The 24794-nt window shown below is 38.4% G+C and overlaps 1 protein-coding gene across 4 annotated transcripts in view; it reads left to right on the top strand.

Annotated features, from left to right (window-relative positions):
* The window catches only part of NCK2 (NCK adaptor protein 2), an 85188-nt gene that overhangs the window by 52552 nt on the left and 7842 nt on the right, over positions 1-24794 (top strand). For 3 of the 4 annotated variants that reach the window (XM_052705726.1, XM_052705728.1, XM_052705727.1), the window contains exons 3-4: positions 1552-1793; positions 21165-21886. In XM_052705726.1, coding sequence (XP_052561686.1) covers positions 1568-1793; positions 21165-21886 — 948 coding nt within the window. In that variant the 5' untranslated portion in view covers positions 1552-1567. The remainder of the gene's footprint in view (positions 1-1551; positions 1794-21164; positions 21887-24794) is intronic. The other variant, XM_052705729.1, reaches the window with a different exon arrangement.

Genomic DNA, 24794 nt, shown 5'->3' on the forward strand with positions numbered 1-24794 from the left:
TTTATGTTCCTCTGCATTTTCTTGTTGGAAATGGAGAAAGCACGTGCGCTTCCAGATTGCAGGTGGAACCCTTTCTGAATGAAGTGGCGTGTATAACTTGCATACTGAATAGAACAATTTCTAAGTGAGGTAATGGTGTTTAAAATCTCTGTTAAGGCACTCTGGATCCTTCTGGCCCCAAGGCTGTGGCTGGGTGGCTTCTGGAGATTCCCAGGAAGGAGTGCTCTGTACAGGACCATACAGAAGTGCACCTGATGTTCAGAAGAAACCTCCCTTTTGTGCCAGGTTGTACATATGGTCCTTGCACTGAGCACCACTGAAATGAGCCTAGCTGTGCCCTCCCTTCAAGTTGTTATAGACATTGATGGCCCTGGGCCGCCTCTTCCTCGGGCTGAACAGGTCCAGCTCCTTCGACTGGGGTGTTCCAGGACTTCCATTGATTCAGGGACGCCGTTCCTGGAAGTGTTTAACGGGCACGTGGACGTGGGACTCAGTAGGTCAGGTTGATTGTTGAACTTGATAATCTTCAAGTTCTTTTTCCCCCATGCGATTCTATGATTCTAATGTAGAGGATAAAATTAACTCTGTTTTGTTTGGCATTATAAAATATATTAGAATGTCAGTGGTACTGACATTGCTTGCTGTTGCATTTGCTGGCTGTCACGGAGCTACCTTGTTTCTGGTAATTACCTGATGTGTAGAAAAATGTGGAAGCATGTGATTGTCTTTATGCAACTGGCAGATAGCTTCTGAAAAGGTAGTTTGTGCTATAGGGATAAGTAAAAAAGATTGCTAGATCTTTGCTCTGGAGAAGTACAGTGAAGGGAAGAAATTGAGGAACATCCAGAATGCAGTGGGTGTTATTCTCCACCCAGCACAGGACTGGAGTGAGCTAGTCTCGTCCTGGCAGCAAAAACAAAGCAAATGCTTCTTCTAAAACTATGCTTATGTGTTCCCTTCCAGTATATTCTGCACCAAGGCTTATGGGAGCAGTACCCTCTTGATGGCAGGGATTTCTTCATTGAATTATGTTACTTACTGAAGCATTTTTTAACTTTCTACTATAGATGGATAACTTTAAATGCAGAAAACTTGCAAGTAATCTGTCTATATGAGTGTGAGTATAGGATTTGTGTATTAAGTATCATAACCAGGATGGAAGGAAATACTGTTATTGTTTGTTTTCTTTCTCACTTTGAGTTCTAACTTCGGCATAGTTTTATAATGCTATATGCAAAAAACTAAATGGGTTTTATAACTTCTACTGCATTAAGGTATATCTGAATAATATTTCATATACATACAGGGGCAATCTTATGACTAGACTTTATTATCAAGGTGTTTTTATACTTCAGTGGCTGAAAAAGCAGCAAAGGTCACCAACTTTCCTTATTTTTAAAGAAGGGATATAATTCTGAGATTTATTTTCTCTATAGCACTTCCTCATTTTTCCCTTCCCCTTTCTTGCATATTTCAGAACTGCTTGAAAAATTTGAGCAAGACTTACAGGATATAATTGATTGGTGAATGTGTTTTAATATTTCGTTGCAGAAGGACTCCATGAAAGATGACAGAAGAAGTTATTGTTATTGCAAAGTGGGATTACACTGCACAGCAGGACCAAGAACTTGACATCAAGAAAAATGAGCGTCTTTGGCTATTAGATGATTCCAAGACATGGTGGAGGGTAAGAAACGCGGCCAACAAAACGGGATATGTGCCATCAAATTATGTGGAGCGAAAAAACAGCTTGAAGAAAGGTTCTCTGGTTAAAAATCTAAAAGACACGTTGGGTAAGTCCTTTTCTGTTTCCGAAGTCTAATACGCTTGATGTGCATCAGATTGGGAATGCGTGTAAATACTTCTGTGTGCTTTTTTTGATTTTCTTTCGGTGATGTGTTAGATAATGACTGAGAGAAGGGAGGAGGGAGAGAGTAAGGGTAGAGGAGGATGGTGTGTAACCTGTTTTTCTCACGTCATATAAAGGAAAGTAAGGTTTTACTTTTGTTTCAGATTGTCAAGGGTTATGTATTTTCAGTGGTTGAAGATCAGTGTTTTCACCGTGTTAGGAATTGCTGAGACTTCTCCTCATGCCAGATCCTCTCAGAAATATGAGGGTGTAAATGGGTTGTTCAGCATTGCTGTGATAGCAAAATTCAGTCACTTCATAAATGGGGTTATGTGGTGTGGCTGTGTGCAGTGTCAAGGGGTTATGCTTCTGTTGTCTGATGTGGTGATCCTTCTGCTTACAAGCTTAGTATGTGCTCTGTGTTTTATGTTTGAATTTTTTTTTCACAAGTGTATCATCAATTAACATAGCTTTGAAAAACTGAGTGCATTTGGAAGAAATATATTTGGAAGTCAAATTAGGTGAGGGTTTTTTGTTATTTTTGCAATGATGTTAGTGACTTATTAAGTTATTGAAAAATGAAGGGTTATGCGTATGGTTTGTTAAGGTTAAACATAATGATAAATGGTCAGATTGCTTATAGAGGCCCAAAAAACTGCTAGTTGGTGCTTTTGGATGTAGTGAACAGAACAATATGCATAGAGGTGTTTTGGGAGTGTTTTTACTTGTTGTTTGGGTTCTTACCTGTGATTTGCAAACTCTTATGTAGGGGAAACTCATTCTGCTTCAGTTTTATGTAGAAAATACCAACTCGACAGAAAAATCAGAATTTGGGATTAAACTTGTTAGAAAATGAAGAAGTTCTCTTAGAAGTATCATGGTCACTGCTCATATAGTTTTATTTCAGGTGTTCTGTGTGAGTGTTGTGTCGAATGGAGCTCTTGGTCCCTTTCTCATTGCTATGTTACCCACTGCTGAGCTGCAATAAAGAACATGGAAATTGAGGATAGCAGAATGATAGGCAGTCAAACAAGGTTATAACCAAATGTAAAGGGATAATGTTTAAAATAATGGGTCTTTGTGCAGTTTTTCTTGGATTGGAATGCCAGAAAATGTAATCATGCCTCTTCAAAGATCTGTACAAAGAGTAAGTTCCAAGATAAATTAACTAGTTAAGATCAAAATCCAAATTGTTATTTTAAGCTCCTTTATATAGACTTTGTTTATATATATATATATATGTACATACTCTAAAATTATTTTATGAAAAAGTTGCCCTTCTGTTGTGATAATGCATCAAGTGTTTGTGTAAAAATGTGGAAAGCACTTACCTAAATAAACAAACTCTTTACATCCAACAGAAAAACAGGGAAGGAACTGGTGTCCTCACATATGTTCAAGGTTACCTCCTTGGCCCTCACAAAAGCTGTGTGCTTTTCACTGAACTACAGTGGTGACCAAAAAAAGCATGAAGCATGAGGAAAGCATGGTGGTTTTGTATATGAGCCTTCCCTCTTGTTGTGTCTTTCAGACCTTGACACACTGCATGCAGTTCTAGAGGACAATAGCTGCAATGTGTCAGTTTTTCTGTATATCTTTTAATTTTTTCTGTGTATACTTCTGTTGAGGCTGTAAATGCCTCGTGACAAGACCCAGATTTCTCTTTTGGAGAGACCACATGTATCTGCTAAGTGTTCAAGCATCTCTTATGCTCATTTACGCTCCTACTTCCTGTGGTGATAAGAAACTGCCCAAGCTATTGATAACCCAAAGATCAGCTCAAGTTAAGTCTGACACTCTCTCACAAGCAAAAACACAGATGCTTGAGTATTTTTTCTTTATGGTTTAAGTAATGTGAACTGCTCAGTGTGGTGATGCTTAAGCTTGTCCTGTGTACCCGACCTATGTACAATTTTCCTTTTTCCTGTCCTGGGTTAGAGTTCCTCTGTGTAATTTTGTCTTTAAGCCATGCATGTCTTACAGTTGTTTCCCACTCAGACCAGTGAGGAAGTGTGTCCTAACTTAGAGGATGCTTTGTGCTGAGTAAGCAGCAAGAACGTAATCATATTTATTTGTTTGTTTGTTTGATACTCATGTTCTCCATATAGAAATAAGAAAATTCTTCTAAGATCACAAAAAAAAAAATTAAAAGCTCACTAATCCAGTACAGATGGGAATTGGTGGTCATGAGTGTTAGCCCTTAAACCTCAAATTACAAGCTATCACCACAATAATAGTGGTCGGGGGAATGGGGTGAAACAAAATGAGTTATTTAATAATCAATAAGTCAAATACTAATCTTATGGAATCGCCAGAGACAAATTGCAGGACTTTAGCTGCTTTCTGTGGCAAGGGTAATGGTCTTTTAAAGAGAGTGACCACAGAGTTGTGCCTGGATCCACCTTTGGAACTGCAGCACTCCAGCAAGCTGTTGATCCTCTGGAGATCTGCTTCTCCCTATCTCTTATTTAATCGGTACCGTAAGCATTTAATTAATGGTCGCTGTAGTTTGCTGTTGAAGATGCGGCAGCTGAGTAATTTTTCATCCATGTGATGTGTGTTCTAATGAAAGCTTATGATACCAGTTAACATGATGGTATGCCATATAGAAAAGCCAAGTATGCTGTGGAAGCTTCATTAGCTATTTGCTGTTGCCTCTATCGAGAACATTTTTAATCTCATCAGAAGATGAACTCGTGCTTGTTTGATGAAAACTGGTTTCCTAAAATTGTTGACTGTCGTTAATTGAATTTCAGACCTTTTAATAATTTTTAATTGAATCCCATCAGCTTTCCTGTTGTTTAGCTTGGGGTTCAAGGGAGGTTAATGAGCTCGTATGTACCTGGAACACACAACTTGCTATTCCAAGATAGTTGCCCATTTTCAGCACAGTGTTGATCTTCTGGAATTTCCATTGTAGTTTGCAAAAAAGAACATTGGCAAATAAAACATGTTCAGAGCCAGCTCTTTTAAATGCATTGAATGCAAATTAAAAGGCTGATTAACACTTGTTAGCATATGTTCATTAAATCAGTTACTTCTGGACTGAAAACAAGCTCACCTGGAGTCCCAGATGACCTCCACCAACTCTGAAGTATGCTCTTGTATTGTCTTACTCTTTTTGCAAAACAATAGTCTTCTCTGCGCCATTAACTTTATTTTCTTCCTTCTAAGGGCTTACTCTGTTGTTCTGTATCCTCTTTTAGTCCTTTCAACTGGGAATTTTTCCAGAACTACTTGCTTTCCTGAAGCGGCTTTGAGAGATTTGAAGACTTGTTATTTTTGTGCTGATATCTGTTTGGTTTCATCACCTTTCTGTTTGATACTACTTCTGTATTCTTAAATCTCTTTTCTCAACTGAACTCTCCTACACTCATAGCTACAAACTGTCTGTTTTTAATGAAGAAAATGTAGAGCTTAGGCCACCAACTAAGTATTTTAAATGATTCAACTTCATTCTCTTTTTTTCCTAACTAAGCGATACTGAAAGTAAAAAAGCTAATGGCAATTTAGCCATTTTAAATTACGGTCTTCTGTTTGCTCATATTGAATGAAATCTGGTAATTATTACTGTTCTTTAGGCAAAAACCAGTTTTCCAGGCCTGTGATTAAAATTTCATCTTCATTCATTATAATGAAGTTTAAAATAGTTTCCTCGGAACAGTGGTTCTTTTGCGGGGAGGATATTTTTTATACATTTCAGTTAAGTGCTAAATGAAAGACCTCCAGCATACATCTCCCAAGCAGAGAACTTCTGTAACAGTTATTGCCACGTGTTGGGATCCTAGTGCTGGCAGGATCTAAATGGATGCTTGCCATTACTGCCCCAGAGCTGCCTCTGAGATCTCTGCATCCGTGACCAAAGGATCCCATTTCTGCAGCAACAGTGGTAGGCCTGCTTCTTCATCTCTGTCCTACTGCATAGAAGTATTATCCAAAGAAAGCAAAAACATTTAAGAATATGCTTGTAACAAAAATAAAAGCCCTACATTTTTTCATTACTTTACAAGTCATTTTCCTACCACCGCTATGGCTCCTGAGACAGCAGCGTGCAAACGGTGAGAGGTGAGAGGAGTCTTGAAACGCTGTGCTGGTGCTTATTTATGTCTGTGATTTTTCTGACAATCGCTTTTGCTTCTCAACCAGTACTGTGTGCTGGTAGTTTCTTAAAGGTGTCCCATCTTACTCCCTTTAATAAACAATTGCATTTAAAAAACAAACCAACCTTTTAAAGACACTTCAATTTTTGATATTTTTTAGCAGATATCCAACAAAAGAAAGAAAAAGTTTATTAGCAGACACTAAAAGTACAGGAGTCGTTTACAATGTAGGAACAAAAGAAACACTCTAGAGGTGAGTGCTGATAGTGATGGCAGATAACTTGATGAGATATCACAGAAGTGTTCAAGCTGTACAAAACTCCTCACGTTTCTTCTTTATTAAGCTTTTATACATCAGCAAAATATTTCAGTAACCTTTTCAGATGCAATTCACTTGTTATATTTCACAGGGAAAGGAAATGTTGTCAAATGAGATAGAGAGAAAACAGTCCTTATTTGCATCGCTGTTCCTCTAGAGTTACTTCAGAGTGTTGAGTGTAGAGAAGCAATTTCCTGTGTTTATGAACCTCTGAGTTGTTTACCTTGATCAATCTGTAGATCCCTGCTTTGGTTCCTGACTGCTTGTATATTGTTGTTTCCAGAAATCATTGGTTTTATACCTTTTTTCTCTCCAGTGTATTTTTCCTTTCATTTATTTCTGTACATTTATATGAAAAGCTTTTATTCCCACTTTCATATTTAACATTTTCCCATGCAAGAGCAAATTAATACCATTTGTACTATGTCTTTCCAGTAACTAGAGGGGAGAGCTGGTTCTTTTTGTTTAAACACTAGCTCTAGTAAAAAGCTGAAGTACAGAATTTCTAACGTATTGTTTCTTCAGTATTGGAAAACACTGTTCGTTGAGAGGCTCTGCTTACTCCTTTTTGATACGTTTCAACTCCAAAGCTAAATCATTACCATCCTATCTTTGCATAATATGGTCATGAAAACTAATTCTGCCAGTAAGTCATCAGTCTTTAAACTGTGTGTGGGTCAGAGGGTTTTATTTCTTGTTCTGGCTTTGAGGATTTGAAAAAAAAAAAAGAACTCGGGTAGTTCTGTTGTGTTATATCACACTTATTTTTTTTCTACCCAGCTTCTTAGAAATGCCAGTAGCAGCCAAACGTTTTGTCAGTGAGCACGTGCCTGCTTTTTTGTGTGTGTTTGATTATTCCCATGTCTACCTTCTGACAACCATCATCTGTTCTTTGTGATCAGCCAGGTAGGCTGCAGAGTTTTAGGCCAAAACACCTTTCAGAAGTTTGACCCTTCTTGACTACAAGGTTTCAGAAAACATCTCCTCCATCTGTACTTAGATCTCATGTAAAAATTTGTGGCCTTACATGATTTGTTCTAGCTTCCATCTGGCTGTCACTTTGTGTAACTCTTTCTGCTAGATTTAAGAGCTGTGTACTAACAGACAGCTCTTCTTTGTTCATGGTGGTGTTCTGACATTGATAACATCGCGCCTAAATCTTTTCCTGAGTGCAGAAATTAGATTGCTACTTAAATATTTCACGGGTGAAATTTGCTTACTTTGACTCTTACTGTGTTTTTTACCTGAAATTTTCCCAGTTCTTTACAGCACTATTTTAAAAAATGTAATCATGAGAAATATGCATTGTATTTCTGTCACAGTTTTGGCTATAAATTGTCTTCCATAAACTTGGCTTAATAAATTTGTGTTCATTTATCTGCAAACTGTCATAGGTCTATTAGCTTCACTATTGCGGAAAGCACATTAAATTGGTAATACGACAGGATGATCAAGTTCCATTTTGAAAATATTTTTATTTGTTCTTAATTAGTTGTTGTCAAATTCAGTGTTTTCTGGACACCTTCTGGGTGTTAAATTTATTACAGACTAAAAGAACAGTGGCTGTAAGAATAAATACATTCTTACTGTATAATAAAGTCATTGATGTATGTCACAGTCTCTTAAACCTTATGGAGTGCATTTTAATAAAATACCCCCGCCTTGTAAGGCAATGTGCATTATTTTTATATTATATTAGAACTTTGAGTTTGTTGTGCAGCTTCCTTATTGCAGACCTGTAAGCAATGATAGTCATTTATTAAATCTGTTTAGGTTTAGGTTCTGTGGCTTTTTCTGTTTCGTTTTTCATAAAAGAATGTTCTGAATTTTGTACAGTGCACAGCTACTTCTCATGGTGTTAAATCGTATATAAAAATTTCAAAGAAAGAATGATAGGAAGTCTTTTGTTTAGCCAAGCGTTTGTGCTATTTCCCACAGCCTTCAGCCAGAGAACTGGCTGAAGAAACTGCCTGTTTGTGGCTCGCATGGATGTACTGTTTGCTAGGTGGGGAACAGGCTGGATGACTGGGCACAGAGTGTTGTTGTGAATGGAATTAAATCAGATTTGCTGCAGTCACAAGTGGTGCTCCCTAGGGCTCGGTACTGGGGCCATTCTTGTTCATCTTCTTTACCAATGATCTAGTTGAGAGGGTCAGTTGCGTCCTCAGTAAGTTTGAGGACAACATTAAGTTGGGCAGGAGCATTGACCTACCTGAGCATAGGAACGCTCTGCAGGGGGATCTGCATGGGCTGGACTGATGGGCTGCATCAAGTTCTGTGGCATTCAGCAAGGATAAATGCTGACTGCTGCCCTGGAGTCACAACAAACCCCATAGAGTGGTATAGGCCCGGGGAAGAGCGGCTGGAAAGATGCCTGTCAGAAAAGAACCTGGGGGTGCTGGTTGGCAGCTGGCTGAACACAAGTCAACACTGTACCCAGGTGGCCAAGAAGGCCAGCGGCATCTGAACATGCATCAAAAATAGTATGGCCAGAAGGACAAAGAAATTGATTTTCTGTCTGTATTCAGCACTAGTGAGACTGCACCTCAAATGCTGCGTCCAGTTTTGTGCCATTCAACACAAGAAGAGTATTGAGTTGCTCAGTTGTGTGTGGAGAAGAGTAGTGAAGCTGGTGAAGGGTCTAGAAAATGAGTTACGAGGAGAGACTGAGAGAACTGGGCTTGTTGAATCTGAAGAGGAGTCTGAGGGAAGGTCTTATTTCTCCACAACTATCTGAGAAGAGGTTGTAGTGAGTAGAGTGTTGGTCTTTTCTCAGGTGACGCGTGATAGGATGTGAGGTAATGGCCTCAAGATGTTCCAGGGGAGATTTGGATTGGATGCCAGGAAGAATTTTTTCATGTAAAGGGATGTCAGACAATGGAACAGGCTGCCCTTGGAGGTGGTGAAGTCCCAGTCCCTGGGGGGCGTTTAAGAGAGGTTTGGGCTTGGCACTAAGGGACATGGTTTAGCAGCCGACTTGGTAGCGTTATGTGGATAGCTGACAGGATGATCCAAAGGGACCTTTCCAACTTCAGTGAGTCCATAATTTCTGTGAAATATCTCTAGCTGAAATTAGCAGTACAATCCTCCTCTAGGAATACAACGTACAATATCCTCTAGGAGCTTAAAATATTTTTCCTATATTGCTCCATGTTTCTTCTAAGCTTTCTAGTTTATAAAAAATTGTAGGTGTGACAATAGTGACATGTCTGTCATGTCTCTTGGAAGACTGGATGAGTTTGTGTTGGCACTTATAAGCAACATCTATATTGAAATTTAGCTCATGTTTATATAGAGGAATTAGTCAAAGTTCTCATACACAGTACAAATTGATCCTAAGCTTTCCAGAATCTTTGTATTAATACAGTTTATTTCGTAGTTGCATTTGATCAACAAAAGCGCTTCTCCACTGTTCCACATCCTGTTTTTAAGTGGTCTTGCTCAAAATAAGATGTCAAAAGTCTTCATTCTTCACTGATGATGATGATGATGAAATTGAGGAATGTGATTTTGTGGTGCTAGCAAAAGCTGATGATAACTGTTTAGGTGTGATTTCTTGGGTGGTTGAACAACTGCCTTTTTACTGTCTTCAGAGCAATAATAAGTCAGTCTGATAGTGGATTGCTGTTACTAGATGCCAAGAAGACAGAAAGGGTGTATGCTCTCAGGGATTTTGTATTCCCAGTGTTATGTTTCTTCTGTTCTATAGCATTCAGGTTTAGTAAGTAGTTGTGCTAATGCCACTAGAATGGTATAACAAGGAATTCAACTGCTTTTCTACTTCCTGGAAATATGTCTGCCTTATGACCCATCATCATTACCTAGATCGGTGTTAATACGCTTTCTGCAGTCCACTGATGATCTCTGAAGGTCTAGAGATATTTAATAGCAGTATTTCTGTCATTGGAGCTTGATTCAGGAAGATTCTGTTGACAAGGTAGGGCCTGCTATCTCAATTTTGATTATATATATATATGTATAAATAATAGCAGGGGAATTTAATCATTCTGAATTGGTGTTACATTATGTATGCTAAAGTAATAACCCAGTATATGCAAAAGAAAGTTGCACGCTTATGGTTATGGGCATATTGTATACCTGTTAAAAGTTACATAAACTTTATGTCCAGTAAGCTTTATCCAGTAAAAGTAGTATTAAACAAATTGTCTGTGTTCTGAGGAGCTAAAACTAGACCTTCTCAAAAATACTATGTTATAATTTCTAAAAGAACTTGTGCTAAAAAGGCAAAAAAAAAAAAAGTTGAAATAGCAAAGCAGGCTAAGGGGAGAAAAACACCAAGCATCGTTTGGTAATGCTGCTGCTTGTTCTCAATAAAGGCTTGCGGTGCCGGATGTGTACTGTAAGCCTTTTATCTGATCCTAGGTGTGAAGTCAGAAACGGCGGTCATGAAAGCAGAACCTGCTGCTTCTTGCAGTGCACCTGAAACACAGCTTGGCTGTTATTTCAGTTTTCAGTTGCACATATTACATTCTGTTGAAAGTTTCTTCTATGCATATTACTTATTGGGATGGATTATTTAAAGGATTTGCTGCTTTAATAACTTGGGGAGGAAAAAAAAGCAAACAAAAAAAAAAGACAGGAACCAGGATGTGTCCTACCTTTTGGCAGATTTTTTCTTATCTAGTTGCAGTGAAATGTTGCAAGGCTGAGGGTATAAAGAAACCTTTGCTTGTTTAGAAAGAACGCTTTCTTTGTACTGGAGGCTTTGTGTAATGGGGTCTTCCCCTCCCCCTTCTCGGCCTGTGTGCTTGTGCTTGGAGGTGCAGTTTGACACTTAAATACTGCAGAACAGTCCTTTGTTTTAGTCGTAACCACACTTTGCAAAGATAAGACAGTCACCTGAACTATGCATGGCTGCATGTGGTGCTTTCTTTTGGTGATGCCTTCAGCTGTCTGAGGGTCTTGGTTTTGCTTCTTGATTAGCCTCTGATGTTTTAACATGTACTTGTGTTTGGCCTCGTATGTCTCATTTTAAATACTAAGTACTTTCGTAGTTCCCACCGCCACTGGGTTTTCCTGAACCCTCTTGCAGCCTGTACTTGGCTTGCTGCACATAGCTGTGACCAACACATGCACTGAAGTAACATGGCTGGCAGAAGAGGTACACACATAGTGCTTTCACACACAGTACGCTCGCTGATACCACTTCTGAAGAATTTTGGTGACTCAGAGGATGAACTGTTCTTCTGTATTGACATGGCAATGGCTGCTCTTTCTACTGAAAGCATTGTGGGAGGATTTCCTCTGATTCAGATGCAAGTATTTCCTCCTGTGTGCATCCCCAAATAGTTCTTTCAATATCACTGGATCACTTCGGTGATTCCCTCCCCACCCCCCAACCTGGCTGTTGAGCATTTCATCTTCCAGGGTCTCTCAGTTCCTGATCAGTTTCTACAGCTCCACTTTTAGAAGACCTAAAAGATACGTGGCCAGCTGGTGATTTATTTTCATACCACACAAACTAAACTTCTAAATTAGTACTCATGCCAAAAATCAATTAGTTTTCTCTTAGCATGTACAAGAGGAGATTTCCGTTCCTTCCCTGAGTCTCAAAGATGTTTCGTTTTGTGGCGTATGGCATTGAGCAGGAATCTCGATGCTGATAATGCATGCAGGCATCCAATGATTTAAAAACCTGCTATGCCAAAGACAGTGTCCACCACTTTTTAAGTAATAGGATTCCTAGTGGCAAAGATGGCTTTCCTTGATAGTCATTTCAACAGTAAACATGACTGTTTGCTTTTAATTAGAATTGGGAAGACATGACTCTTATTTTAATGTTTTCTTAGAATGTTAGGGTTGCCTTGGGTTATTTTTACTTATCATGGCATGCTACAGAACTCAGTGGGGTAATAAGATTACAATGTGGGTGGAAACATTTTTAAACTATTTCTGTTTGAAAGTGAAGACTATATGCAAAGTGTATTGTCTTTTCAGTTTATAGACAGAAATTGGAACCACAGATCCAGATGACTTTGAGAAAGTCCATCCATTTTGTATGCCTTTTATACTCTGTATGGGATTTAAAATCCCAGGGCTCTTTCAGTTTTGCCAGGTGAGACTTGTGTCTCACTTTTGCACTGGAGTAGGAAAATACATGAGACCATTCATGGAAGCTTTTGCCTCTTGTGTTTTGTGCCTTTGAAAAACTCTGTGTAACTCCATGTAGAACATGTTTCATCTAAACCTCTTGGCTCTGAAATGCTCTTGGTACAGGAAATTCATTATCTGGCAGTGAAATTTGAATGTACTTTTCCTGGTAAGAGATAAGCACGTTTAACAATATCTGAATTACAGGAATTAGCGTAGTAGTTGTTTTTAATGCAGTTGTTGAGTTAATTTCTTATGGAAGTTTCTGTACCAAATAGAGGTTGCTATATGGGAAACTTTGACAGTACTTTTTCCTGTATTTGGAGGGGGGGGGGGGGGGGGGGGGGGAAAGCTAGTGATAAAGCAGCCTGGTTTTAGAAATGTCAGAATTTTACTTTGACATTTAAAGAAGAGTTTCCATTTTCTGATTATTTTTTTTTCCTAGTGAGACCTTTCTTCATATTGAGCTTCTTAAGGAGCATGCAAAAAAATAAAAAAAATTTAAAAAATGAAAAGAAAAAGAAAAGCAGCAAACTTATAACACTATTACAACTGTAAAACTTCATTTCTATTTCACAAATCCAGGTGAAATTTTTCTGGAATTTACAACAGTGTCCTTAGAGGAATAACGTTAATGGAGATCTTCTGAAGATCCACGTGTTCTGTACGGACAGTCGGCCTTTGAGGGCTCTTTCAGAAATCCGGTGTGGAGGCAGCGAAGAAGGGGTGGGAGGTTGCAGGCTGAAAGTGCACAGGCTTGAGTTTTTTCTTTCCGTGCAATATCAGAAACTTCAGTTTTCTGAATGCCCTTTTAATACTGATGCAAAACCAAGTTAGTTTAAATTTTTGTGTAAAAACTACTGACATAAAGCTGCGTAAATGTGTGATCTGTGTATTCCAGCTGTCAAAAAAGTTACGTATTTACTTCTGTTTTGGAAAAATTAACTATTTTATTTAAATCCTTTTTTTTTTTCTTAAGAATTTTCCTGAAAATTACTTCTTTCTTGGTATAATTCGTTTTTTGTTTAAGGAAGGCAGTGTACATTTTGCATACTTATTAGCTGTATGCATTAATATGTACTTATTCAGGCCCTTAGTCAAAGGGGATGAATAAATTATTTGGTAAACAGAAAAGGGCAATTGTTTTTACTCCACATGTGTGAAACCGCATGGAATTGCAGTCCTCTTAACATGCACAAAAATCATTTTAAATACCTTTAAAATAAGCTAAAATGTTGAATAAACAAAAATGGGTTTGATAAATTTGGTCCCTTCTGCTACATCTAAGACAAAATGTTTAGTTAGCAAATTGAGTGGTAATCTCTGGTACCTTCAAGGATTTAAGTGGAAGATCTGCCCTGGTTTTATATTTGAGTAAAAGAGGACTGATTTCCATCTTAGTTGAGACTGATTTCTTAACTTTTTAATCACTGAAGTAGACTGAAATGTCTTTTCAAGAATATTTTACTGACTCTGTCAGTATATTGAATTATTTGTTAGCTGTTGTTCCAGGTATTTATACCAGGCATTCTGTTTGCACATTGGACTTAGTTGAATTATTCATCCTCATCCATGTTTTGCTTGAATAGTACATTTTTCAGCTCTTTCTGGCCCAGTTTCAATTTGAGTTACAATATGTTTACTTTTCAAGAAAAGCATTATTTCAAAAAAAAAAAAAAAAAAAAAAAAAAAAAAAAAAAAAAAAAGATTAAAATGAAAATACTTTCTTAAAACATGTACAGTTCTCATATTTTTTTGATGGTGGCTTCTGTAATCAGTTTTTAACAATAAAGCAAGCAGTACTGTTTAAAGTATTTTATTCTGAAAGGAGAGCACGCAGATTGAAATACCTTTAAAGATGTATGAAGAATTTTACAAGTAAACTTTAAGATTTTTTTTTTTTTTTTTTTAATTCAGAGAATTACTGGCAATGTGTAGAAATTTCAGTAACTGATTATTTGGAAAGCCAGTGAGAGATTCTTTCTTAATTTGTTTCTTTTCCTCTTAAATAATACATAGGTTGCTCAGAAAGTAATGCCTTCTATTTACTTCCATGGAAATTATAACAGATACAAAGAGCACAGTAACAGTATTTGATGGAACAAATTCTCAGCTATAAAACACACTTTTTCAACACAGTCACTACCATTAGCTATGCATTTTTGCCAGCACTAAACAAGAAATCTGCGTAACATGATCACAAAAGCTTGCATAGCCGTCCAGACAGTGGCTAGTCTTCAATGTCACTGTCACCACTGCTGAAATACACCACCCACTGCTCTGCTCACATCCTCTGATCTCCATAAATATTCAGGAAACACTGATGTATGTCAGTGAGTGCCATTTCTTCTGCATAGAGGAATTCAGTAACACACCTTTGTTTCATCTGCACTTCCATGTCAGACACCATTCTGTTAGGCTGCCCCTGTGCTGCCATCTCTCACATGGCAGCAACATGCAAAGGAATATTAGTGAGAAATTTCAACCTCTACTGCCATCCCACCAACATCCACCTCTGGCACTTTGGGCCACCATCATAACACAGGGGGCATTTCTTTCAGAGCACCCATCGTATTTTCAGCTTGTCCTGCCTAATGTTTAAAATCTGTTTTAATATCCTACATGGGAGCTGTGGTGGAGTGGGTATGATTTAAGGCAGTAGTTGAAGGACCATCTTCCATAATGGCTAGTTTTTTCTTTCTCTTTTCATACTTTATGTTTTAGTCAGTTTGATATTGAATAGTTGTGAGTGAAAATGTTGAAATTAAATACCTTTCTAAAAGCCATTGTCATGAAGTTCGAATTAGCAAGTTGAGAAATAGCTCCCATCACATGAAATCATCAACTCATCTGGCCATGCAAACTACAGCTCTGGAATCTCAACACTAGTACTGATGACAACAGGGAACCAAGGAGAATTTTGATATTTGGCTGATACATCAAAATCAGTGGGGGGTTGTATTGATCCCGCTAAAATTATGCCAGTTTATGAGTAGCTTTTGACAGAGCCTTGCATAACGTGTTGATTTTTGGGGGTACACATGTGATTACTTAATCTTTGGTGGCAGAGCACTGCTGCCCAGAGGCTGTGGGCTCTCCTCCTTGGGGGATCTCCAGCATCCTTGCTACGGCCCTGAGCACCCTGCTCTGAGTGGCCCTGCTGGAGATGGGTGGGCATGAAGGAAACAGAGGGCCCTGCCAGTCTGTGATTGGTACAAGATATTTGAAGACTGGCATTTAGTAGAAATCTAATCGTGTGGAGAAAGTAGATTCTGAGAACTCAGTTGTTTTGAGGCAGTGTGTTCTCAGTTTGTTTCTGTTGTGGTTTTGTGTTTTTGTTTTTGTTTTTTTTTTTCATTTGTAGATTAGAAATAACTTACAGTAGAACCAGTGATGGAACTGGAAAAAAGAAGTTCATCCTTTATTGCTTTCAGTATTTCAGTAATAAGTTTCTGATGGTTTCTTAAATAATCATATGTAGTATATTTGGTGATGTCTTTTTCAAGGAGTTCTGGATTGAGGAATTCATTGTTGCTTCTAATTTCTTGATACAACTTTCCTGTATTGCTGCTTTTTTCTTAAAGGCCTCTGTTTACATTTGTGGATTTTTTTAATCCCATGAAGTTGATTTGATCATTAGTAAGCTGCCGAATATAATTTTGCCCATGATACATGTATTGAATCAGAAAAGGTTTCAGAAAAAGTTGGCTGTAAGAATGTAGATGACACTGGTTTCATTTGCCTTTTTTCTTCTTTTTTTTTTTTTTTTCTCTCCCAGAAATGGGCTTTGGGAATTGGCTGAAATTTTTACTATGCATAAATGCATGCTATTCTTAAAAAGAACTCAACAAAATAATATGGAGTATTGATAAGCCTGTGGAGATCCATTACGCAGCCACATCAGTGAGTCTGCTCTTTTCACCTCTGGGGATGAGGAAAAGCAGTTTAAATGCAGAATGTTGAAACTTTACAGTTTCAGGCAAGGACTCCAGCTTATGGGATGTGAAAGTTAGTAAATAAGACTTACTGAAACTAAGCAAATATATTTAGTATTAGTAAATGGGCTTTTGTCTGGCAAAGATGGTGAAAAAACAAAATAGCAATTAGCAAATACAATACACATGTTCAGAAAGGTTTTTTTTTTTTTCTTCTTTTTTTTTTTTTGCCATGAGAATACAAGTGCTTTATGTATTCTAAGTATTTGATAAAGTAGAACTAAGTTTTAAACACAGTTAAACTTTTCTATCCTAAGCACCAGTAGTTTTCCAACCCAAGCAGCCTGGTTTTAGTGCCTTCAGTGGGGACAGGAGGAGAGAGAAATCCTCCTGTTGGTTTTAATAGGGGGAGGCTGGACAGCTCAGATATGGAGCACCTCTGCTTTCTGTCAGCCAGCAAGGCTTTGGGCAGGGTGCTTGGCCAGGAGCAGCAGAGGAGGGTTGGGGAAGTGGCAGTGCCAAAGCATTGGGCCACAGGCATGAACAGGAGGAAATTCCCCTGTTGCGAAGTTTGGGCTGGGGCTGGAGAACCCATGGTATTGCAACAGGGAGAAACTGGAAGTGAAAGGGTGCTTTCACAATGAGAATTTCGGAGACAGGAAGCAAATTCAAAGGAAAAGTCTTCCTTAGTGCTGCTGCTTAGAATATAATCTGGGCTTAAAGCTGCAGCTGAGACATTGGAGGAGGGAAGGTAAGTTGAGAGGCACATTTCTAGGTCTCCCTGGCAGTACTTTGTCAGGGCCTCTGTAGAGAAAAGAAAGGTTTGCAGTGGATTGCTTTTGTTCTCTGGAAATGATGCTAACCAGTGGCTGGGAGTTGTTATTTTTTTTTTTTTTTTTTTTTTTTTTTTTTTTTTTTTTTTTTTTTTTGTATTGTTTGTTTTTTCCAGCAATATATCCAACCAAATATTAAACCCACTCACATTACTTGGCAACTTGGTAAGAGATAAAAATGAAATAATTTAGCATGGGCCAAGTATAAGTTATGAACAGAGTTCTTTCCTACCAGGCACCATAAGATGAAAGAGTCTTTCTGCTGCTTTGCATTCCATGTGCTCCCACTCTTTTTTCCACTCACTTGAAAGCTAATCCATGGTTTTGGAATTTTCTTCACAACGATTAGTTGTGTAACCAAGGATTATGGGCTTTAGATGAACTGTAACCAATGAATTGAACTGTGAACATGAGGTTGCCTTTCAATGCAAGCATACCTGCTCGTGCAACCAAGACAGTGAGAGTGCTGAAATTACAGCTACAGTCACAAGTGTATTCAGCTCTTCCAGGTGTGCCCAAATGTTCTCTTTCCTATAAAATTCCTTACATGGTCTTCATTTGGTTTGGCAGTTGGAGTAGGGCAGTACCCTTATAAATAGTAATAAATGAAAAATTCTTATAGTAGCAGGTAGAACTGTGCAGTATTTACTCTTTTAGATAGAGCTTCTGCAGATTGTAGGTTTTTTAATGGAGTTGTGATTTTTATTACAGACGTGTGTTATAAATTTCACAATTCTCACTTAATTGTTCCCTAGCTATGACCAGACATCCTACGAAATTATATTTTTAGACTTGTTTCCTAAGGAAATGAGGCTTGCACTAGTCATGCTGTCACAGTCAGCTGTCATTGTCCACCCATCTGTCTACCCTTGGTAACTGCCAATTTCAGGCAAACCTGACAGACTAGTGGAGGTAAAGGAACCACTTCTCTGCAGTTCAGGATCTAGGAGGGACACTGTCATGTTCCCCCACTTGAGGGAACCCAGCGATCCCAGTGCATACCTACCTTGTGGGAGCCCAAGCAAGATAGGTATCACCAGGCAGGCAGCCAAAGCTGGCCGGGGAGGGCAGCACGTAGTGGGAGATAGAACAGGCTTCACAGGTGTGAAAAGAAGCTGATATGCAAAAGCAGTCATCTGATAAGGGGTGGCTGTAGCTGAGGGTGCTGCAGGAGCTGGCAGAGGCAGGGAGGAATGGTGCAGCAGGAGGTGCGAGGAGAAAAACAGGAACAGATTTCTCTGGTTCTGCTCTTGGAACAACTTGTATCCTCTTCTCCCATAGAGATACAGTTATGGATCTTACAACCTCACATTAAAATGACTGGTAAATGTTGTGCATACACTTCACTGAGCTTGGCTGCAGATGACTCTCTGGATATTTCCTTATCTGAAGCTGTTTGGAAACCAGAACTTTGGTGCATGTCACTGGTATTCTGAAAGGTTCATTGTTATCACCCTTAAAAAGTTCAGTTACATTAAATATTAGAGCTCAAAGGGAGGAAGTCTGTGTATTTGCCTTTACCGATATAGAAATGCAGCCACATATCTGACTTTTCCTGCACTGTCATGGTTCGTTTTGAATGGGGAGGATGGAAAGGAATGCTTGAAATGCCAAGCACAGCATTGGAAAGTCTGTGGGAAAAGATGCAGCCTGTGAAACTCCAAGTAAAAGAAAGTGGCTGCATGATAACCTTTTCCTAAATCTTTACTCACCTTCGTTAGACTTCAAAGGTTGTTGTTTTTTAATTTGTTTTTACAGATGTGTTTTTTTAATGGTTTGTTGGCAAGTTTTGTCTTTTTTTTTTTTTTTTCTGTAGATGCTTCTGTTTATGACATTTCTCTTATCACATGACATCCCTTTATTTTTCATTACTCAGTTCTCTTTTTAACCAGTTGTGTTCTGGCCAGATGCTTCGTCAGCTGCTCCTTTTCTCAATTTTATTAGTTCAGGGCACAGCTCTTTATATCTCCCTAACAAAGCATAACAAAACCTGGGCTTTTAATTGAGAAAGTTCCTTTTTGGTATAAGGCTTATTGTAGGATGAATCCGCTGAGATGCAGTTGCTTGTTCTGCATGAAGTTGTAATCAGGATTTTCTAACTAAATGACCCTTAAGTTGTGTTTGTTTATATTATCCTAATTTAATGCTCCTTAATTCTCATACTATATACATCCTTGCCTTTTGGTTGAAAGTGATCTCTACACTGATGAAAAATTCCAGTAATCTTGGCAGAGATCAGCCCCGGCCAACTTTTGATTAAAGCTTGCTTGGCATAAAAGCACTGCTTTCCTCCAATTGTCTCCCCCAACACAATAAGCTGGTCTCTGTCATTTTGTCTGAAAGGGCAGCCACAGGCTCTCAGCTCAAATTAAGTACTTAGAATTACATTAGGATGTAAGCAGGCTCCAACAGGAAGTAAGGAGCTGCTCGAGAAGGTCAGAAAACACTTAGGATCATCGGAATTTTCTGTAGTCTTCTGAGATGTTAAGGCTGCAGAAATTAATGTATTTAACTCTTCTTTCATGTGACATCATTACCTCTGCAGCGTTTGTGTGCTGTTCAGCTAAACCTGCGAAGTATGCCACATAGCTGCACTAAACATGCTTTTGAATTCTTGTATGGTAGCCCTGAAGTGGTCAGGCACTTGCACTTGGATCTCTGTAGGCCCTTTTCAGCTGAGTTATTCTATTTAATGCATTTGTACGTGCGTGTGTGTGTGTGTGTGCATACATGTAGTCTGTGTATATATATGTGTATATATATATATACACACACTATATATATATATACACTATATTATATATATATATACACGCACTATATATATATACATACACACAGTATATACTGTAATACATTTTTCAGTGCTGCCATGGCCCAACTAAAGTGTTCTGAATTGTTAAAATGAAATTGCATGCTTCTCCTTCTAATAGGACTATTTAAAGAAACAAGAACAAAGCCTCATTTTTTTTCATTCATCTTCCCGTAATCAGTGTGTATTCACAGCGTCTGAAGTGAATCTCTCTCCTCCCACCAAGGATCTAGATGAGAGAAAAGTGCAAAATCTGTGATTTCTACGTTGTTTCTTTTTTTTTATTATTTTTTTTTGCATTCTGTCCAATGCATGACATTTTGGATGTTGCTTACCTTGTGAGATTTCATCTTTTGTGTTATCTTCAGAACTTTTATAGCTGAATTTTAGAATAGATGGCTACTTATTAACTTTACCTTTTTGTTTATATATAAGTTTAAGCAGCCTTTGCTGCAGAAGTTTGAAAGTGAGTGGTGCAGCTTTTCCTCCACATTACACCCCAGAAAAGAATGTAATGGTATTGTTACTTTTGTATATTGTATTTAATTCTGTAACTGAAGCCATGACAATACAGCAGAACTTGGGGGTTTTAGGGGAATGAACTCCAATAATCCTCTTCATTGTGAGGTCAATGCTTCTGTGGTACATGGCAAAACTTGGGTGGAAGTGATGCAGATTTCACAAGAGGGCTTGCAGCTGGAAATGGTTGCAGCTGCCTGGGGAATGAAATGAAGACTGAAGAGAACAGAATGTTATCTGTAGAGAAACTAAGGTTTTATCCCTCTGCTGGTTTATTTTTGCATACTTCTTTCTCGTGTTTTACGTGAGTCAAATTAAAGTCATCACTACAAAGAAAAAGCATGATAGGTTAACTGGATTTTTAGGAGACATAACAGTGCAAATCTTTTTGAGATTCGGGAAGTTTCCATGGTGAAGAAACCAGTGTTTATAAGTGTGTTAAGATTCTGGTACTATTGGGAAAGGAAGAGAGTGATGATAGTGCCATACATAAGTGTTTAAGCAAGATGTCAAAGATCATCTCTTAAAGGTGTTGCTGTGTTTTCTGACAGTCTGCATCATTAGAGATAAGATCTCCATTATGGAGAGATGAGATTTGAAGTAACGAAGGCGTGCATTGCTTTAAGTGTCTGCAGTGTGGGGAGGATGTTGAGTGACCACTTTCTGCTTCTGTCTTTATTTCACAGGCTTAGGAAAAACCAAAAGAAAGACGAGCGCGCGAGACGCCTCGCCCACTCCCAGCACAGATGCAGAGTACCCTTCCAATGGCAGCAGCGCAGACCGCATCTATGACCTCAACATTCCTGCCTACGTCAAATTTGCCTATGTGGCAGAGAGAGAGGATGAACTGTCCCTTGTCAAAGGGTCTCGGGTCATTGTCATGGAGAAATGCAGCGATGGCTGGTGGAGAGGGAGCTACAATGGACAGATTGGCTGGTTTCCTTCGAACTATGTGGTGGAGGAAGTTGAGGAGGCCACAGCAGATTCACCGAGCTTTCTGAGCTTGAGGAAAGGCGCTTCCATGAGTAACGGCCAGGGCACCAAAGTACTCCACGTTGTTCAGACACTGTACCCATTCAGCTCCGTCACAGAAGAAGAGCTCAATTTTGAAAAGGGGGAAACAATGGAAGTCATTGAAAAGCCAGAAAATGACCCAGAATGGTGGAAATGTAAAAATTCCAGAGGGCAAATTGGTCTTGTTCCTAAAAACTATGTAGTAATCATTAGCGATGGTCCTACCATTAACACTTCCCACCCACCTCAGATAAGCTACACGGGACCATCTTCTACCGGACGATTTGCTGGAAGAGAGTGGTATTATGGGAATGTTACCCGACATCAAGCAGAATGTGCCCTAAACGAAAGGGGAGTGGAAGGAGACTTCCTTGTTAGAGATAGTGAATCTTCGGTAAGTGATACTCAGCGCCATGGTCTTTATATTCAAACATGTGATGTATGGTTTAGCAAGTGTGGAAGCTCATAACTGGGGTACCCCAGAGAAGGACTTTTCACCCCTAAACGAACAAGCAGTGCTTCAGTGCTGCAAACTGATCCATGTACCGTCTGTGAGGCTCAATCTCTCACAGAAATGCAGTGACATTTACACTGAAATTTAACGATTGTGGACTGTATTATCCAGGGTTTTTTAATTAGCAGACAAGTAACAAGATATTTCAAGCTTCTGTCTGACATTTCATCCTCATATGCAATCCTTCTCAAGTTTATAGCACTACAAGGGGAAAAAAAAAAATCTTGCAAATTACAAGCTCAGACATTAATTTCAACTTAAAGCCAATTTAAAGTGGGATGTTTGCATTGGTCGGTTTTGTTTTGCCTTTAATTAACATAGGTTAATAACAGATTCTTTAAATTAGATCATTTAAATTATTGATTAAAATTCTAATCTAATGTACTTCTGCTCAACTTAGATTGTTTAGGTTGTAATAGGATGAAATTATTGTATCTAATTTTTAAGATTATAATGCACAACAGAAAAGATCAAGTCAGTGGCTCATATTACTTGGAAATTGAGCCTTGGTGACATCAGAGGGGATATGAGTAATGCTGATTAGGGATTATTATAAATATGGAAGTTCAAATTTGAAATTACACTGAAGGGCCTTTCACAAATGTTGAGGCCAGAGAAAGCATCGTTAGGGTGCTCCAAATTTAATTATCATGTTGCTGTGATTTTTAAAAGGTGGAAGGTTTTAATAATTCCCCGATACACCTTTGAAACATTACAAAAAGGTGAATCTTAATTTCTCATCAGGGTTTTTCCTGCATTCGTTGCTTCAGCTGTCAGACCATTATTCCATGGGGATAAATTGTTTAGTACACACTTCCATCCAAGTATTGTTACTTCAGGTATAAAAATTCAAACTCCGTATGGTGATGTCAGCTCGATCTTTTAAGTTGAGAGTACATTACTATTAAAAAACAGTCAGCTCCAGGCATCTATCTCTGTGAAACGCTTGTCTCACATTTTTCCTGTATTGTGAATTAAGCTGATTTGTAATGTGGATTGCAAATAAAAATTAAAGCAGTGTGAACTGCTTTAAACTTAATTTAAAGCAGGGTCAACTTCTTGACTCCAGCATGTCCTCAGGAGGCTCTGTTGGTTGCATGCATCACTTCTGCTTAGAACTGGTGGTAGCCTGCATCATAGTTGCCTGTGGAACTGAGGAAAAACTGCTCCCCTGTTCTGTTCCTTACATGATTTCACTTACTAATCAATAGTACAAGTTGGCATTTTTAATACAATGCCTGAAATTTGGAATTGGTTGACACATTATCACTTGGTGAGGGAGATGAACAGAGGCTTTTAGTGACAGTAGAAAAACAAGTAGAAAAAGACAGGGGAGTTGTTAAGTCTCTAGGATATTCTAAATACAAATTAAACCTTGCATTTTAATTTCTGAAAAGTATTGGTAGTGCATTATTATTGTTGAAGTTAGATTGATGTCTCTTTATTCTCTGAAATTTTGACATTTTATTGATAAAATAGAGTTGTGTAATGTTCCATAATATTTTTTGTGGTTATAGAGAATTGTCTGAGTAAGTTTCAGGCATCTTTTCTCAATTGATTTTTTTTTTTGTGCAGCAGACATGAAACTGTCAGACTACTTTGTTCAGAGCTCCATTTTTAAGTTCCTATTTCTGCTTCTATTTAAGTATAATCACAAAAGGAAGACAAATGCAAATAAACCAGAGGGGACCAGGAAGGAGAACAGAGATTTAATGAAAATAAACCCAAAGAAAATAGAAAAATAGTTAGAAAACATGATTTATAAACAGAGACTGCCAAAATCAAGTTGCTTGGTCAACAGGAGACGAGACTGAGGTAGATAATGCAGTTTTCCAAAATACAGAAAGCTACTAGAGGATGATGGTAATCATTAAATTAAGTGTGCAGATGTCCCCTCAGCCTGGCATCCTGTCTGCCAGGGGCGGGAGGGTACATTGGATGCAGCATAGTCACAGTCAGTCTAAGCAGATGGAAGCTTGGTTTTTGAACAGAATGCTGCATTTTGGGTTATCCTGACTGGTACTTATTAGTCATCTTCTACATCCTGGGAAGGTGCCAACAGGGCAGTTTGAAACTTAATGCATTATTTAAAATACAAGAATATGCACCCGTTTCTCAGTGCATACCATGTCACGCTGCCCACTGTGTTACAGTTAGTTTCCTTGCTCTTAAAGAGTCTAAATCTTGGGTGAAACTAATTTGCTTGAAAGGATCTTTTAATTTAATATGTCATCATAACACTAAACGCACTGGTATTCAAAGCATTTCCAAATTCACTCTCTCTGTTGTTACTGAGGAAGCTGTTGCTGCTGAAGCAGAAGATCCATTCAGAGCACAGTTTTTAACTTGTTTCCAGCATCTAACACTTATTGGAATCCCAGAAAATTTACTCAAATATCATATACTCATGTAATTCGTTTATACATGTTAATTATAAAAACACTGTGGATTCCTAGTTTGTTTTATTTTTTCCAAGTACCCGGAATTATCTAAAAAGCTAGCGAGTATACCTGATAGCATCAAAGGAAGGCAATAACAAAGATGTTTCAAGCTTATTGTAGCACGAAGATTTTAGAAATAACTCCTAAATTCTTGACTGTTGCCATTTTTCACACACGTAACTGCAGAGGCTGTTCAAGCTGTGCCTAAAAGTCATCAAGAGCCTCTGCAGCATGAGAGCCAAAGGTCTTGATGGGAGAGACCAGGCTGAGCAGAGTTGTTAGCTCTCCTGTTTCGCTCATTTTTATGCTAGGCAGCACTTGCCTTGGCACTGTTATGAATCCACCTG

The sequence above is a fragment of the Tympanuchus pallidicinctus genome, unplaced genomic scaffold, assembly GCF_026119805.1.
Source record: "Tympanuchus pallidicinctus isolate F22 unplaced genomic scaffold, pur_lepc_1.0 scaffold6, whole genome shotgun sequence".
Lineage (NCBI taxonomy): Eukaryota > Metazoa > Chordata > Aves > Galliformes > Phasianidae > Tympanuchus > Tympanuchus pallidicinctus.